This window comes from Saccopteryx leptura, chromosome 7, assembly GCF_036850995.1.
Source record: "Saccopteryx leptura isolate mSacLep1 chromosome 7, mSacLep1_pri_phased_curated, whole genome shotgun sequence".
NCBI classification, from domain to species: Eukaryota; Metazoa; Chordata; class Mammalia; order Chiroptera; family Emballonuridae; genus Saccopteryx; species Saccopteryx leptura.
The window spans coordinates 95,916,456-95,931,340 of NC_089509.1; the positions used below are offsets into that span (position 1 = coordinate 95,916,456).

Genomic DNA, 14,885 nt, shown 5'->3' on the forward strand with positions numbered 1-14,885 from the left:
TCTCTCTTCTCCTCCCATAGCCATGGTTTGATTGGTCCAAGCGTCAGCCCCAAACTGGGGTTGTTGGATGAATCCCTCTCTGGGTGCATGCAAGAGTCTGTCTCACTATCTCACTATCTCCCCTTCTGTCACTTAAAAAAAGAAGAAGAAAAAGAAATCACCACTGACATACTAAGGATGCTCTTCAGAATTTAAAAAAATATTTAAAATTTTTTTAATTTTTCACAGTTAACATCTTCATGAAATTGGTAGCCCTCAACAGTACATATCAATTTGGGCTCACTCGGGTCTGGTAGGCTAAGGGAATTTTCAGGATATTTGCAAACTTTAGAGCAATATTTTAAAAATTAAGACCTTAGAGAAATTTTTTAAGGACTTAAAAGTTTAAGAAATTAAAGAATGAAAATTATATAAAAATATACTTTAGTATTTAAGAATCACTTTTTCTTTTCCTACCAGTCATATCATAAAATAGATTTCTACATTTTATCATAAAACTTCTCTAAGTTTGCCTGACCAGGTGGTAATGCAGTGGATAGAGCACTGATCTGGGAATCTGAAGACCCAGGTTCAAAACCCTGAGGTTGCCGGCTTGAGTGTGGGCTGACCAGCTTGAATGCAGGGTCATTGCCTTGAGCACAGGCTCATAGACATGACTCCATAGTCACTGGCTTGAGTCAAGGTCGCTGGCTTGAACAAGGGGTCACTGGCTTAGCTGGAGCCCCCCAGTCAAGGCACGTATTAGACAATGATCAATGATCAGCTAAAGTGCCACAACAACAAAATGGATGCTTCTCATCTCTCTCTCTCTTCCTGTCTGTCTGTCTCTGTCTGCCTTCCGTTATCTCTATCTCTCACTAATAAATAAATAAATAAAATGGAAAAAAAATTTCCCTAGGTTTGCTCAAATCTAGAGAGAGGTTTATAGGATTTTAATCTCATGGGCTGTAATTTTCAAGTGTTCAATACTTAAAGCACTGTGATTGTATACATTTTTTGTTGGTAATCTTTTGGCATCCTTCCCCAGGTACCCGGAAGCCATTACTGACCCTGCCTACAAGGGACAGATTCTTACTATGGCTAATCCTATTATTGGAAACGGTGGAGCCCCTGACACTGCTGCACGGGATGAAATGGGACTTAGCAAATATTTGGAGTCTGATGGAATTAAGGTAGTACGATGACATTTAAAAAAGTCTCACCTTCAGGCCCTGGCCGGTTGGCTCAGTGGTAGAGCGTCGGCCTGGCGTGCAGAAGTCCCTGGTTCGATTCCCGGCCAGGGCACACAGGAGAGGCGCCCATCTGCTTCTCCACCCCTCCCCCTCTCCTTCCTCTCTGTCTCTCTCTTCCCCTCCCGCAGCCAAGGCTCCACTGGAGCAAAGATGGCCCCAGCGCTGGGGATGGCTCCTCGGCTTCTGCCCCTGGCGCTAGAGTGGCTCTAGTCGCAACAGAGCGACGCCCCGGAGGGGCAGAGCATCACCCCCTGGTAGGCGTGCCGGGTGGATCCCGGTCCGGTGCATGCAGGAGTCTGTCTGACTGTCTCTCCCCGTTTCCGGCTTCAGAAAAATACAGGAAAAAAAAAAAAAGTCTCACTTTGAAGGGGTATACGTAGTTGATTTACTCCAAGAAACTCTAAAGTTTCTTCCTCAATCCCATAGTAGCAGTGGCGTAGCGAACCTAACCGGCGCCCGGGGTTCGCTATGTTAGGCGAACCACTTTATTGGCGCCCCCCCCTCCCTTCTACTACTCTATTCTTGTTCTTCTTGGAGACCATTTGGCGCCCCTCTGCGAGTGGTGCCCCGAGCATGATAGACTCCTTACCCCCCCTACCCCCCCGCTACGCTACTGCATAGTACAAACCATTAAATTCATATTCTCAACCTCATCCTGGATATATGAGAATAATCTTTTAACATGACATTATTTTGAATTTTATTACATAGGGGACTCTGGATTTGTTCTTTAATACCTTGATGAAACTTGGCTTCATTTAGAAAACAGTTATTATAACTTCACATAATAACTTTGCTACAGGAATTGGTGATGGATCATCTTTTAAAAGCATTTTGATAACCAACTCTGTATTAACTATTTGCCTTTTCATCTTATCCCCTTTAGGAGATGAATAAAAGATAGCTAATATGCCAGTGTAAATGAAAGACTTTAAAATTTTCTCATCACTGTAAACTTGAATAATATCTTAGGATCATGGGCTGTGTGTACAACTGAAAAATTTACACCCCAAATTTACCACTTTGGGTTTTTTTCACCATCTTATTTTTGAATGGCTTAGCCTGATTACTTACTTTAACTCTATTTCTCACAATTTTACCCAAATTTCTCACTCACCTTAAAATACAGATTAAAAATTATTTCATTCTTCATGTATATTAAATAAATAATTACTAATTAGATTATTGGTAAATGCCATTGAGAAAAAATAGAAAGTTCTGAGAAAGGAGATCTAGCTTAGTCTCAGGATTTGGCAAAATAGGTAAAACCGTTCCCTCAGATAATAGATAATTAAGGTAACAATTATAAACTTTAAAAGCAAAATGTTGATCATCTTTTTTTCTCCAAAAATTTAAGCCTCATGTCAAATTTAAGTGGATGTACTAAAGCTTAAAAAAAAAACAACAACCCGCAGACTAACTCTTTTCTTTTTTATTATTAATATTATTTTAATGGGGTGACATTGATAAATCAGGGTACATATGTTCAGAGAAGATATCTCCAGGTTACTTTGACATTTGATTATGCTGCATACCCATCACACAAAGTGCACACTGACTCTTAAGACATGTCACAACAGTTGGATAATATTTTGTGATCACCCCTTTTAAATGACTGCTTATATTTCTAGGTTGCAGGATTGCTGGTGCTGAATTATAGTAATGACTACAACCACTGGCTGGCTACTAAAAGTCTAGCACAATGGCTACAGGAAGAAAAGGTGAGAAGTACAGTAAGGCATTCAACACCACCGATGGACAATTGGTGGATTCTGTGGAAAGGTGGGAAAGTGTATACAATTGAAAAGGGCCACGTAGATGATGAGGCAGATTGTGCTGTTTGGAATTTACTTCAGAAAGCAGTTCCTTTCTCTTACTACATACACAGCCTGAATTACCTGAAAACTCTTCTAAACATCTAGGACCACATATTTTCATTTTATCCACTAGGTGGTAGTCATACATGCTTAGTTGCATTTCTAATCCTGGAAAGGGGTTGGAGAAAATATTAGAATTTTCTGTTCTTTCAAGCAACTTAAATTCTCCCTACCCTTTTATCCAGGACATACAACTTTTGTCATGGGTTCTAGTTACCAGCTCTACCATTAACTAGCTCTATGACTTTGTGTAGGTTATATTGTTGTACCGTAGGTTTTAAATTTTTAATTCTTGACTAGTATAAATAGCTATTTGAGTCTCTTTGGGCTTAAACATTATGACTCTATAGAATTAGACATAATCTCATTTGAAGTTATCAGTGAAAAAGTTTATAAACCTTATCTTATATTTCCTCATTTATATTATAAATTTCAACCAAATAAGGGTTTTTTTTTTCTAGTTTGAATGTCAGACATACCTCAAGTTAATGAACCTGCTTTCTACTTAGCTCCATCTTCAGTGTTGCTGTAGCTGCTCTGTGTGGAATTGTTGCTGGGCTTGTAACTGACAGAATATTATTCTCCTAAGGCTCTGCCTCTCCATGAGCACCTAGCTATTGGGGCTAAGTGTTGCCTCTTTCTGACAAAAAAAAAAAAAAAAAAAAATCAAAAAAAAAAAAAATCTTCATCTTGGCTTCCTTGTTCTCATTCTTTCTAAATATTAAAAGAGAAGTTTATATCATCTGCCGGGTTATTACTATTTTCTTCTAAACCGCCTGAATTCACTTCCAGAGAACTAATTTTCATAATGGTTATTCAGAAGATCCCCCCAACCTCAGTCCAACCTCTAGTGTTTCCTTTGTGTTATTTTGGGAACCTGATATTAGCTACTTTGTATCAGAAATTATAGTTTAAATATAAGTCTCATCCATAGTTTGTTTGTTTTATAAATGTGCTTTGGTTCTTCCATGAACACAGACAGACACATAAAATAAAGAAGGGTATAAAATAAAACCCAGTTTGCTTCTTTGAGGTATAGGTGAGAAAAGCCAGCTCGCTCAAGCATCACTCAAATAATTGGTGAGAAAAAAACCATGACAACTGTTTTTCTTGATTCCTGACTCATTGCTCTTTCATTACAACACATCTGTCTCTATTCAGCCTAGTCAAAGAAAATCAAATAAATGGTGGCATTGTCTGATGTATTAAAAAGATGAACACATTTTATTCTAGCATGACTACTTAACAAGGACTTTCAGCAAAGTGTGTTGAGTGCTTACTATGTGACAGGAACATTTGGCTTAAATATAGATTTGCATATTTTTTTTTACATATCATTGCTTATGAGTTTCACAAATTCTATTATTTCACAATATGTATATGTGTGTATGTACAGGATATTATTTAACATCTGCATTAAAAGCAACAAAACTATGGCAAAAGATTGATGTTCAGAATTTCTCATTTTTTATTCTGAGCAAGTGCCTGGGTATTAGGAGTCTTGTGCCCAACTGGAACAGCAATTTACCGTGTTCTGACAACACAGTCACCCTGGGTCAGAGAAGAGGAGTAGGGAAATTATTTACTGCTCAAGAAGATAGATGATGCTAAGTTTGTAACTTGAAAACAATACACTGGATCTCATTTCCTCCAATTTTACTGTCACTACAATTTTTTTTTATAGGTCCCTGCAATTTATGGAGTAGATACAAGAATGCTGACCAAAATAATTCGGGAGAAGGTATGATCATCATCTTTAGTCAAATCTGTGTTTCTTTATATATAAATATATAGTTTTTTATTGGTGCCCGAGGGATCCATTAGTACATAAAAGAACAAATCTGGCCAATTTCTGCCACTTGGATTTCTGTCATCTTGTTTTATTATTTCTGATGCCATCGAGACCCAATGCTTGATTGGGATGTTTGTTACTGAATAGACTTGAGATCAATTCACTCAGCAGCAGTTCATTGAGTGCCTACTCTGTGTTCATGATCCCAACAAGTCAAGGCCTTTATAGTTCAGCTCAGGACTAGTGAAATAAGTGGAGAAGGCGACGAGATGCGTAACAATTTCCCTACATTGAACACCTTCATGCAGGAAGTGGACACCACTGAGGCTCTTCTTTGTTTGGTCCTCTAGGAGAATTTGTCTGTGCAATTAGTGAGTAATATTTCATGAATGTGTGACATAAGCCCTGCACATGCAAACTCAATGACATAGTCTTTCATGAGACTGTACCAACGCCTGAGATGATGACAGGTGTTTATCTTTTGTTTTTATATCTTATTGCTGAAGCATCTGACTCCTCCTCTCAGAATACCATCATCTTGTTTCTTCTTGTTATAAGAGGTAGACACCCCCCCACACACACATGATACCTTCATATCCCAGACCAGAAAAAAATAACTTTACCTAAGGTTAACTGAATTTCCCACAGCGTCACTAACTTTGTCTCATTGAAGTATGATACATAAAAAGAGACAAAAAAGAAATGATACAATTTCAAAGTGAAAGAGATTTCTCAAGAAAACCTGTTGTAGATTTCCTGTTAGAATATATTGACATAGGATCTCTATAAACAGAAGGAAAGAACAGCTTTGAACATACGAAAGTGACTACCTACCCATGACCATAAGGAGTTTATGTGACCTTTTGTTTCTGCCTCTGATTTTCCTGACAACAGATGTTAATGTGGTTAAATATCCCAAGTAGATTCTTGTGCTTTCTTAGCCCAGTGGTGTTGTGGGAGCAGTAAACAATGATGAGGCTACCAGAATGGAAAGGAAATAAAATTAAGAAATTCAATTTGGACTGCAGAATTGGCAAGCTGGATAAAATAGAGTGAGACCTATTAATTTGGGAAAACACTCTACAAGACCATCCTGTGTTCTTATGTTAGTTTAAGATTAACCCTTCTTTTATCACAGGCAGTTAGGTTTTTTAAAATTTGGCTGAATAGGTTAGTGCAGACAAAATTGTAGAATCACCTATTATATTTAATTTTGAGTGGTGCTAGCTCGTATTAAAAATGTATACTGTAGCTTTTAGTCTATTAATCTTAGGTTGGAAAGTAAGAGTGAATTGCATTCAGCATTTTTTAAGAAGAAAGGAATGACCCTGACCAGGTGGTGGTGCAGTGGATAGAGGGTCAGACTGGGACCCAGGGGACTCAGGTTTGAAATCCCAAGGTCGCCAGCTTGAGCCCGGGCTCATCTGGCTTGAGCATGGGCTTACCAGCTTGAGTGCAGGGTTGCTGGCTTGAGTGTGAGGTCATAGACATGACCCCATGGTCGCTGGCTTAAGCCCAAAGGTCATTGGCTTGAAGCCCAAGGTTGCTGGCTTGAGCAAGGTGTCACTTGATCTGCTGTAGCCCCCCGGTCAAGGCACATATGAGAAAGTAATCAATGAACAGCTAAGGTGTGAACAACTAAGGTGCTGCAACAAAGTATTGATGCTTCTCATCACTTTCTTCCTGTCTGTACCTATTTTTCCCTCTCTCTGTCTCTGTCATAAAAAAAAAGAAGAAAAGAATGTGAACTGAAAACCAAAATTCAAAATTAAAGATCCATAAATGCAGTCAAGGGGTTCTGTAATTTTGGTTCTAAAAATGAGTAAAGACTGTCATGAAAATTATTAATCCAGTGTGGAAATTAAATGTGATTATTAGTTATTTTTTCCAGAATGTGAGGCAACACTTTGATTTTAGTAATCATAGAAATAAGTGTTATATCTGAATGGTGACTTTCTGTAAGTAATACATTTCAAAGGGAAGTAAAAACTTTCTTTTATTTTCTTCACTTCAGTAATTTCTTGGAGAAAGGCAAATCAATGAATTAGTTTGACAGTTCTCTCCCTCAATAAAGTCTCACTTACTAAATGGAATATGCCACTTTTTTCTAAATATAGCATACCATTTTTCTAAATAAGTCAAATTAGACTTACCAACAAATGTAAATCTCATGATATAACTAATAATAAGAAGAAAACATTTGCCATGTTCAAGCTAGCAAGGCTAATTTGTTACAACTTCACAGAAGACTAAACATTTCTTAAAGTTCATGCTCTTAGGGACATCCAGACATTAGCATTTCTAAAACAGTGAATATTTTCAACACCACTTCTCAAAGTTTATGACTTACATAGCATTTCACATTTTCTTGTGAGTTAATTTTACTATCACAATGTATATAATAAATTCCCATCTTTTCAATTTTCCAGCACCTTTTGGATTTGTTATTTATTTTTTTCTCAGTAGATTGTTCTGTCAATGTCTCTTGTAAAATACCGTTAGGTCAGATGTACTAAGGAACAGGTACCCTAAGTACTGGGAGCCGAAGACCCGAAGTCTGATGGCTTTGACTTTGCTTACCCCCGATGATTGTCTGAGCCCTAAAAGAACCAACTGTACTTCCCAGAGTGGTTTCTAAAATACACTGTGCAAATTCCTTTGTCTTTCCAGGTTGAGATGACGATCTTCTGCTTTTGGTTATGAGCAGTTACAAAGACAGCGAAATCTCAGAGCAGCTGTTTAAGTCCCTGAGAATTTATCCTGTCAACACCTTCATCATTGCTCCTTTCTAACTGTCTAGTTTTTTAATTTGCTAGGGCACCACGCTTGGCAAGATTGAAGTTGAGGGTCAGTCTGTGGACTTTGCGGATCCAAATAAGAAGAATTTGATTGCTGAGGTTTCAACCAAGGTGAGCAATTTTCTTTTATATTTTGTAGTTTTGTTTTATTCCCTTTAGACCTCCCTTTCTTGTAGTATCAAAATCTTCATTTAGGCCAAAGTCATCTTTTAGAAGCACCACAGTTGAGTGGGAAAGGGTGTTACAGCAGCTAAAGTATATATTACAAATCAGTACGTTTAAAGTGAGAAATGGTTTACTATTATTTTAATGCTTTTTTTTTCTGGTTCTCCAGTTCAAAGCTTTAACAATGTCAAATAAAGGGGACATTGACTTGCCAGAGACAGGCATGGTGACAATCAGGAGTGAGAACTAATAGCCTACCAGGGAGTCAAGAGCACTTTAAAGAAATCAGACAGGATAATAAAAGTCTGGGGTCATTTAGGGCAGGGAAAAGTGTTGCCTGATACAGGGAAGATTCATCGTATTATAGCTCAGTTCAAAAATTATTAATAACCACTGTGCTCCTCCCACAATAAGCTATGTTCAGTGTATATTTATGAGGGTATAGAATACACTTTTGAAAGATTTCTGTTGGTTTTGGTTAAATATTTATTGATGTAGGCATGTCTCTTGGGCAATAGTCTCTGTTTGGGGGAGCATAAATGCTAGTGGAACAGGCAATGAGTGATCACCGTGGACAGAACTTTGTGGGAAGTACTGTCCTTAGAATGCACACCGGTGGCCACAAGGGCAAGGGCATGCTTGAAACAGCAACAAATGAGAGACAGCTGGGTCAGGGGAGGCTCTGCGGAGGAGTTAGGCTTGTTCCGAGATGTAAAGAGTGGAGAGTTAAATAGATGAACTAAGAGGACTGAGTGTCATGCATAAAAGATGGCATTTAGCCTGACCAGGCAGTGGTGCAGTGAATAGAGCATCAGTCTGGGACACAGAGGACCCAGGTTTGAAAGGCTGAGGTTGCTGGCCTGAGCGCCGGCTCATCAGCTTGAGCACTGGCTCATCTTGAGTGCGGGGTAATAGGCATGATCCCATGGTCACTGGTTTGAGCCTAAAGGTCACTGGCTTGAGCCCAAGGTCGCTGGCTTGAGCAAGGGGTCACTCACTCTTCTGTAGCCCCCCTCCAGTTAAGGAACATATGAGAAAGCAATCATTGAACAACTAAGGTGACACAATGAAGAATTGATATTTCTCATCTCTTTCCCTTCCTGTCTATCTGTCCTTATCTGTCCCTCTCTCTGTCTGTCTCTATCACACACACACACTCACACACAAAAAAATAGCATTTTTTTGAGAGGCATAAAGGTATGCAGCAACATGGTGCCTTTGAAGAGTTACACATTGTTTGGTATGGTTGAACCAAAGGGTTCATATATTTGGTTAAAGATGAGCAGAGATGGAATAGTTCTAGGTCTAGAGGGTTTTGTATCATTGGTTAAAATTTCAGTGTTAGTCAACCTGGTCCCTACAGCCATTTAGTGGGTATTCCAGCTTTCATGGTGGGCGGTAGCGGAGCAACCAAAGTATAAATAAAAAGAGATTTAACTATAGTAAGTTGTTTTATAAAGATTTATTCTGCCAAACTTAGTGAAAATCTGACATAAAGTACTTGGTAAGTAATTATTATTATATGCTTTAACTTGCTGTAACTCTGCTCTATAAATTTTATAAAGTAAAGTGACTTCCCTACTTTATAAATCACCATTACTGTGAAACTGGTGGGTAGTTAGAAAATTTTACTACTTGGCCTGACCTGTGGTGGCGCAGTGGATAAAGCGTCGACCTGGAAATGCTGAGGTCGCCGGTTTGAAACCCTGGGCTTGCCTAGTCAAGGCACATATGGGAGTTGATGCTTCCTGTTCCTCCCCCCTTCTCTCTCTCTCTGTCTTTCTCTATCTCCTTTCTACAATGAATAAATTAAAAAAAATAAAATAAAAACAAACAAAAAAGAAAATTTTACTACAGACAGAGATATAAAAGTGAGCGGTAGGTATAAAAAGGTTGACTACCCCTGGGTTAAATCAACAAAACTGGAAAAATTGGGAACTCATTCAACATCAGGTTGGAGCGAAGTAGACTGGATGTAAAACAGCAATTAGCCTGACCTGTGGTGGCGCAGTGGATAAAGTGTTGACCTGAAATGCTGAGGTTGCTGATTCAAAACCACTGGCTTGCTAGGAGAAGCCACATATGGGTGTTGATGCTTCCAGCTCCCCCACCCCTTCTTATCACTAAAAAACCAAACAAAACAAAAGCGAATAATAAAAATAAAACCAGCCATTAACCAGGTCAGTGATTTTTAGCCGATGTGCTGTAAGAATTTTTAAAACATGCAATATCTGACTGTGTAGTCAGGAGCACTGACTTCTTTTCCCTTAGATTGTAAAAAAAATTAAAACAAACAGTTACAACAGGCAACACAATAGCCATCGATGTGAGTGAATCAAAATTATACCTCTTTTTTGTCAGATTGGCAAAAACATGCATATTTTGGTGTGCCGCAGAATATTACTAATTAGTTTATGTGTGCTATAAGACGAATAAGGTTGAGAATCGCTGAACTAGGTTATTGTAGCTAATCAGGACAACACCCGGGAGAGCATGCACTGAGCAGTAACAGCAGGAAAGAGACAGCAAAGTGGATTGGACAAATGGGAGAGAAGGAGATGCTGGATGTGACCAGATAAAAGATCGTTCTATTTTCTCAACAATTTCAGTTAGTCTGAATGAGCACAGTGATGATTTCAATAGGAGTTTGAGATGTCTACGGGATTTGCTATAAAAAAATTGTTAAAGAAACGTGTTTGGTGTAGTTTGAAATTTAAAATGTGGATTGCTACTTTCTGTTTTTACTACATAAAACAGGAGACAAAGCAGATTTTGTTTTTCTTAGGAACGTGTATTTGATTATCAATGAACTTAAAATGTGGAGAATTCAGGCCTTTTTGAAGTCATTACTATTGGCTGGTTCTACACTGGAAATTATTTTCACTAAGGAGAGATGGCCACAGACTTCTCTTTTATCAACATGGGAGCAGTAATGGGTCTTTCGCTTTAAAATTTTACTTTAAGTAGAATTATTTGCCACAACATTTTATTCCTCTATACATCAAAATACAGTTTCTTGCCTATTAGTATTTCATCTTACCAAAGGAGAAACTGAAATACAGATTAAATCCCCTTCTCAGGGTCAACAGTTACTAAGATTTATACCTAAGAAGGTTTGTTCTAGTACCTACTTCTTAAACATTGTCGTATACTGCCTTCTAACATACTGGAAATATTTATAATAATTACTAGTAACCACTGTCTTACTGTCATGTCATATTTGTAAGTTTCTATAGTTTTACACCACCTTTTTACATTTGTAAAGTGAAGATTTAAGGACTTCTTCTAATCAGAAAAAGTAAAGCATGTGATTGGACAGTAGGTAAATGTACTAGAAAACTCAATCTCATTGTATGAAGTATTCTATCCACTACTGTGACAAAACCTTCTCATTAAGGGTCGTTAGAAAGGAAGCTTCCTCCCTGACACTTACTGATACCTTGTTCATTTGGGAAATGATTCGTGTTGCAACCTAGCACCAATCAGAATGATTCTAGAGGGCAACACTTCATGAAGAAGACTTGTAGCCGCGAGAATGATATTGCACCAGGGCATTTTTGTAAAGAGTAAAACTATGTCAGACTGAGAGAAAACCTGTGTTGATATTATCTGGTGTTCTTATTCCTGTTATGTGGAAATGGAGATCCAGGAATTTGGGTCCTTGGAAATTAGTACTTGATTATAAATTCTTGATACTCATGTTGGGCATAGACATGCATTCACATCAATTTGAAGTATATGAGTTTTTATATTAGATATATAATTGTTTATCTAGAATTATATCATGCCACATGAGCTATTCACTTCTTTTTAATTCTAAAATTTGTCTATTCAAATGACAAATTTGAATTTTGTCAATACAGCTATATTCCCTGTATTTGTTTCTGCACATTTCCATGTAAATTGACTTAGTTTGAAACACAACATGAGAGAGGACTGTTTTTCTTTCTAGAATAATAGAATGTAAAATTGACAACTACCTTGAGCATCTACTCTAGCATTTTCCAAGTATGAGGAACATTGGGATTGGAGACATTAACCTTAAAAAAAATTCTATGATCAAATAAGTTTGAAAAACACTTAATATATTCCTCTCTTGGAGTATCCTAATGCAAATTCATAAATTCACAAGTCTGTGAGTCTTGCTTAACATCTATCTTTTTATATGGAGAACATATGATATGTTTGTGGAGATCAGCAAACAAGGAGCTCTGTTTTTTTTTTTTAATGTCAGAGCAATTGGATAATTTCATTTTAGCTGTGATAAAATATATGCTTAAATCAGACTATATTTATTCTTTAAATTTGTTTGGTTGTGACTGATAACTTATTTCATTGTCTTGTTATTGCAATTTGATGCAGCTACAACTAGATGGTAATATTGCTTTATTTTGTAGCAGAAGCCTAAGGTTAAGAATAAATCTATACTCCTTCAAATGATCTGATGAGAGAGATTATCTGTAGCATTTATGGATCAGTTCAGTAATAACTCCCCCACATCATAATAGAAATGGAGTATTTTTTTTTCTCTAGAATCGTCAGCAGGACAAAAAAATATATAAACTTTCAAATTTTTTTCCTCAAGTACAGTCTAAGGATTATGATTTCACATTCTATAGACTTTGTGCAGAGCTAGACATTTCAGTTAAAGTAAAAATGCTTTTTCAAATATCAAGATTGCAATTTTTATCGAAAACCTTTTGCAAACTTTGAATGATTTTAAATTCAGAATGTGCTAATGAACTCTCAAAGCTGGAATCCTGTGGGTACCCAGCCCTCTAGGCTTCTCTCTTCCTGTATTTTTATTATTTTTCCTTTTATGACTTTGGGGAACTGCTTCTTGGGTAAATGCCTGTGAAAATGGATCTGACTCCAAGCGGTGCTTAAGACATAGGTAATGATTATGATATGCTCTGGGATTTTTTTTTTTTTATGAAGTCTACCATTTAAATGCAAACGATTGCACAATAACCTAGAGGGACCTGAGGTCTACACTAGCTCAGCAATTCCTCCAGCTCTCATACCGATTTTATCCATTAGCCCAACTGCATAAGCCTAATGCTCTACCCCATCCACACTTTATTGCAAGTTGAGGATCTGGTGGTATTTAAAGCATGATATATTTATTGCCACATCTGTCTAGTGCTGAATCAGGCAGCAATACTATTTTGCTACTGCTTGTTAGTGAGGCAAAACATGGGAAGCATGGTTCTTAACTTTGGAAGCAACCAATTTCTTAAGGATCATGGTTATTAATATAATGAAAATTTTTATATAAAACAGCAAAGTTCTTTTTTCTCCTAAGAGGGATACGGACTGTGGCACTTGCTGTGCCTTCCTTACAGATTGATTAACTGCCAGTCACTCCTAAGTGGTTAGCCATCAATCTCCTGCCAATCTTAGGGCAAAGCATCCTCAGATGTGTGTTTGGTATTGATGTGTGGCTCGTAGCTGGAACTTCCCTCTCATCTTTGGTTTTTTAAATGGCAGGACGTGAAGGTGTACGGCAAGGGAAACCCTACAAAAGTGGTAGCTGTGGACTGTGGGATAAAGAACAACGTAATCCGCTTACTGGTAAAGGTAAGTAAATTGTTCCATCTCAAGGGTGAGGATTTGTGAATTGATTGTTTGGCATTAAGCTGATTTTCTCTGTTACAGAGAATCCTTGTGCATTCTCTCAGAACGTTAGGGAATCTGCTCTGTTCTTGTTGCCTTTGGTATACAAAATGACACAAGTATCCCTGTTAAAGTTAGAGATGGTTAAAAAAACCCCACAAAGGCCATAAAAACAAAGAAGAAAATGATGACTGGTTTTTATCACTTATGGACTGACATTCTGAGACATGCCACATTCACATTCTTGGGGTTTAGGATAAGTAAGAATCTAGAGTCTGCTGGAGAGCTTCTCCACTGAGCCACATTTATCGTGAACCACATGTTTGTAGAAGTCATGCTTTGATACAGTGCAAACATTCACATTGCTTTATGTCAACTCTTTCACCACCATCAATAGTAAACCTTAAAAATCATTCAGAATTTAACCATTATTACAATTTTTTCACTTTTTTTAGTTTTTATTTATTTATTTTATTTTTATTGAATTTATTGGGATGCCATTGATTAATAAAATTATATAGGTATGTACAATTCTACAATACATTATCTGTATATGGTATTGTGTATTCCCCACCCAAATCAAGTCTCCTTCCTTCCCCATGTATCCCCCTACACCCTCCTCTACCTCCCCCATCCGCCTTCCCCTCTGGTAAGCACCGTGCTCTTGTTTGTGTCTATGAGTTGTGTTTTTTTCTTTGTTTGTTTTTGCTTCATTCCTTCTCTTAGTTTTTTTGTTGTTGTTGTTGGGATTTCTCCTTCTCCACCTTCTTCTCCCATTCTTTGTTTCTGTCTCTCTGTTTCACACAGACGTTCACACATAGACACACACACAAACACAAACACACAGAGGTATATTTGCATAATATCAAATTAGCCTGAGTATGGGGGAATTCTTAAATTCTTTTTTAGAGAATATCAGATTTATCTAAATCATCGTTTTAAAATTTGGTCAAGTTTCGTAACAAAAATGTGCACAGCCTCTTCCCTTGCAGATGCTGTGGATGGCCTGTCGCATCTCTCTGGCATCGCCCTCTCGATTAACCTGGGCGTTTGCTTGCCTTCCAGTTGCAAGCGTCTGCATCTCATTGCCTGAGGGCTCTCTTAGGTTGTTGGCTGGATCCTGCTGTCATGCAGAAAATGCTGCAGAATTAATAATCCTTGCTGCACCCTCAAGCAATGACTAGCGAAGGTCTTGTGCAAATATCTCAGCCTCTTTGCTCCATGGCTGGGCTGTCTGTAAGACAAATATTCCGCACTGGCCCTCAGTTCCTCAGTGGGCTAAAGCTCCAGTTGTCCATTATAGTAACTGTTTGATAATGCATACTTTATCGGGGTGCCTCACAGCGTCACCTTCTATTGGTATTTCTTGGAAATGCTTCAAAAGAGACTTTTTTCAAATCCTTGT

At 37.8% G+C, this 14,885-nt stretch overlaps 1 protein-coding gene across 1 annotated transcript in view; it reads left to right on the forward strand.

Moving 5' to 3' along the window:
- Nucleotides 1–14,885, forward strand: part of CPS1 (carbamoyl-phosphate synthase 1) — a 126,852-nt gene that overhangs the window by 22,291 nt on the left and 89,676 nt on the right. Inside the window, exons 3-7 of the mRNA XM_066346251.1 lie at nt 1,028–1,172; nt 2,864–2,953; nt 4,794–4,850; nt 7,718–7,810; nt 13,355–13,444. Coding sequence (XP_066202348.1) covers nt 1,028–1,172; nt 2,864–2,953; nt 4,794–4,850; nt 7,718–7,810; nt 13,355–13,444 — 475 coding nt within the window. The remainder of the gene's footprint in view (nt 1–1,027; nt 1,173–2,863; nt 2,954–4,793; nt 4,851–7,717; nt 7,811–13,354; nt 13,445–14,885) is intronic.